This window comes from Antrostomus carolinensis, unplaced genomic scaffold, assembly GCF_000700745.2.
Source record: "Antrostomus carolinensis isolate BGI_N321 unplaced genomic scaffold, ASM70074v2 scaffold32222, whole genome shotgun sequence".
Classification (NCBI taxonomy): domain Eukaryota; kingdom Metazoa; phylum Chordata; class Aves; order Caprimulgiformes; family Caprimulgidae; genus Antrostomus; species Antrostomus carolinensis.
The window spans coordinates 2,270-2,563 of NW_010302293.1; the positions used below are offsets into that span (position 1 = coordinate 2,270).

At 59.2% G+C, this 294-nt stretch overlaps 1 protein-coding gene across 1 annotated transcript in view; it reads right to left on the bottom strand.

The window, feature by feature from the left end:
- Positions 1 to 72: 72 nt before the first annotated feature.
- LOC104521683 (heparan sulfate glucosamine 3-O-sulfotransferase 6) overlaps positions 73 to 294 on the bottom strand; it is a gene marked incomplete at its 5' end in the record, with an annotated part of 614 nt that continues 392 nt past the window's right edge. The window contains 1 exon segment of the mRNA XM_010163757.1: positions 73 to 294. This exon segment is cut by the window's right edge and continues 31 nt beyond it. Coding sequence (XP_010162059.1) covers positions 73 to 294 — 222 coding nt within the window.

The following is a 294-nucleotide window of genomic DNA, read 5'->3' on the forward strand; positions in this document are numbered from 1 at the left end:
GGACCGCAGTCCTGGCTCCGCACACCGCAGAGCAGAGCAGGTCCCAGCACAGCAGCGTGCCCCATGGGTGGCTCAGTCCCACCCAAAGTCCTGCCCTGTCATCTGATAAAACTTCATGTTGAAGGGTCTGTAAAACTCCCGCAGGCGCTGGACCACCTGCCCGTCAATTTTGGGGTGCGGCCGCCCCTTGGATTTCCCCAGACAGCGGGGCTTGCTGCCGCCCTCCGGCTTCTTCAGGCAGGGAAAGCCCTTGGTCTCATTAAAATAGAAATGTTTGTCTGTCACCACCCTCTT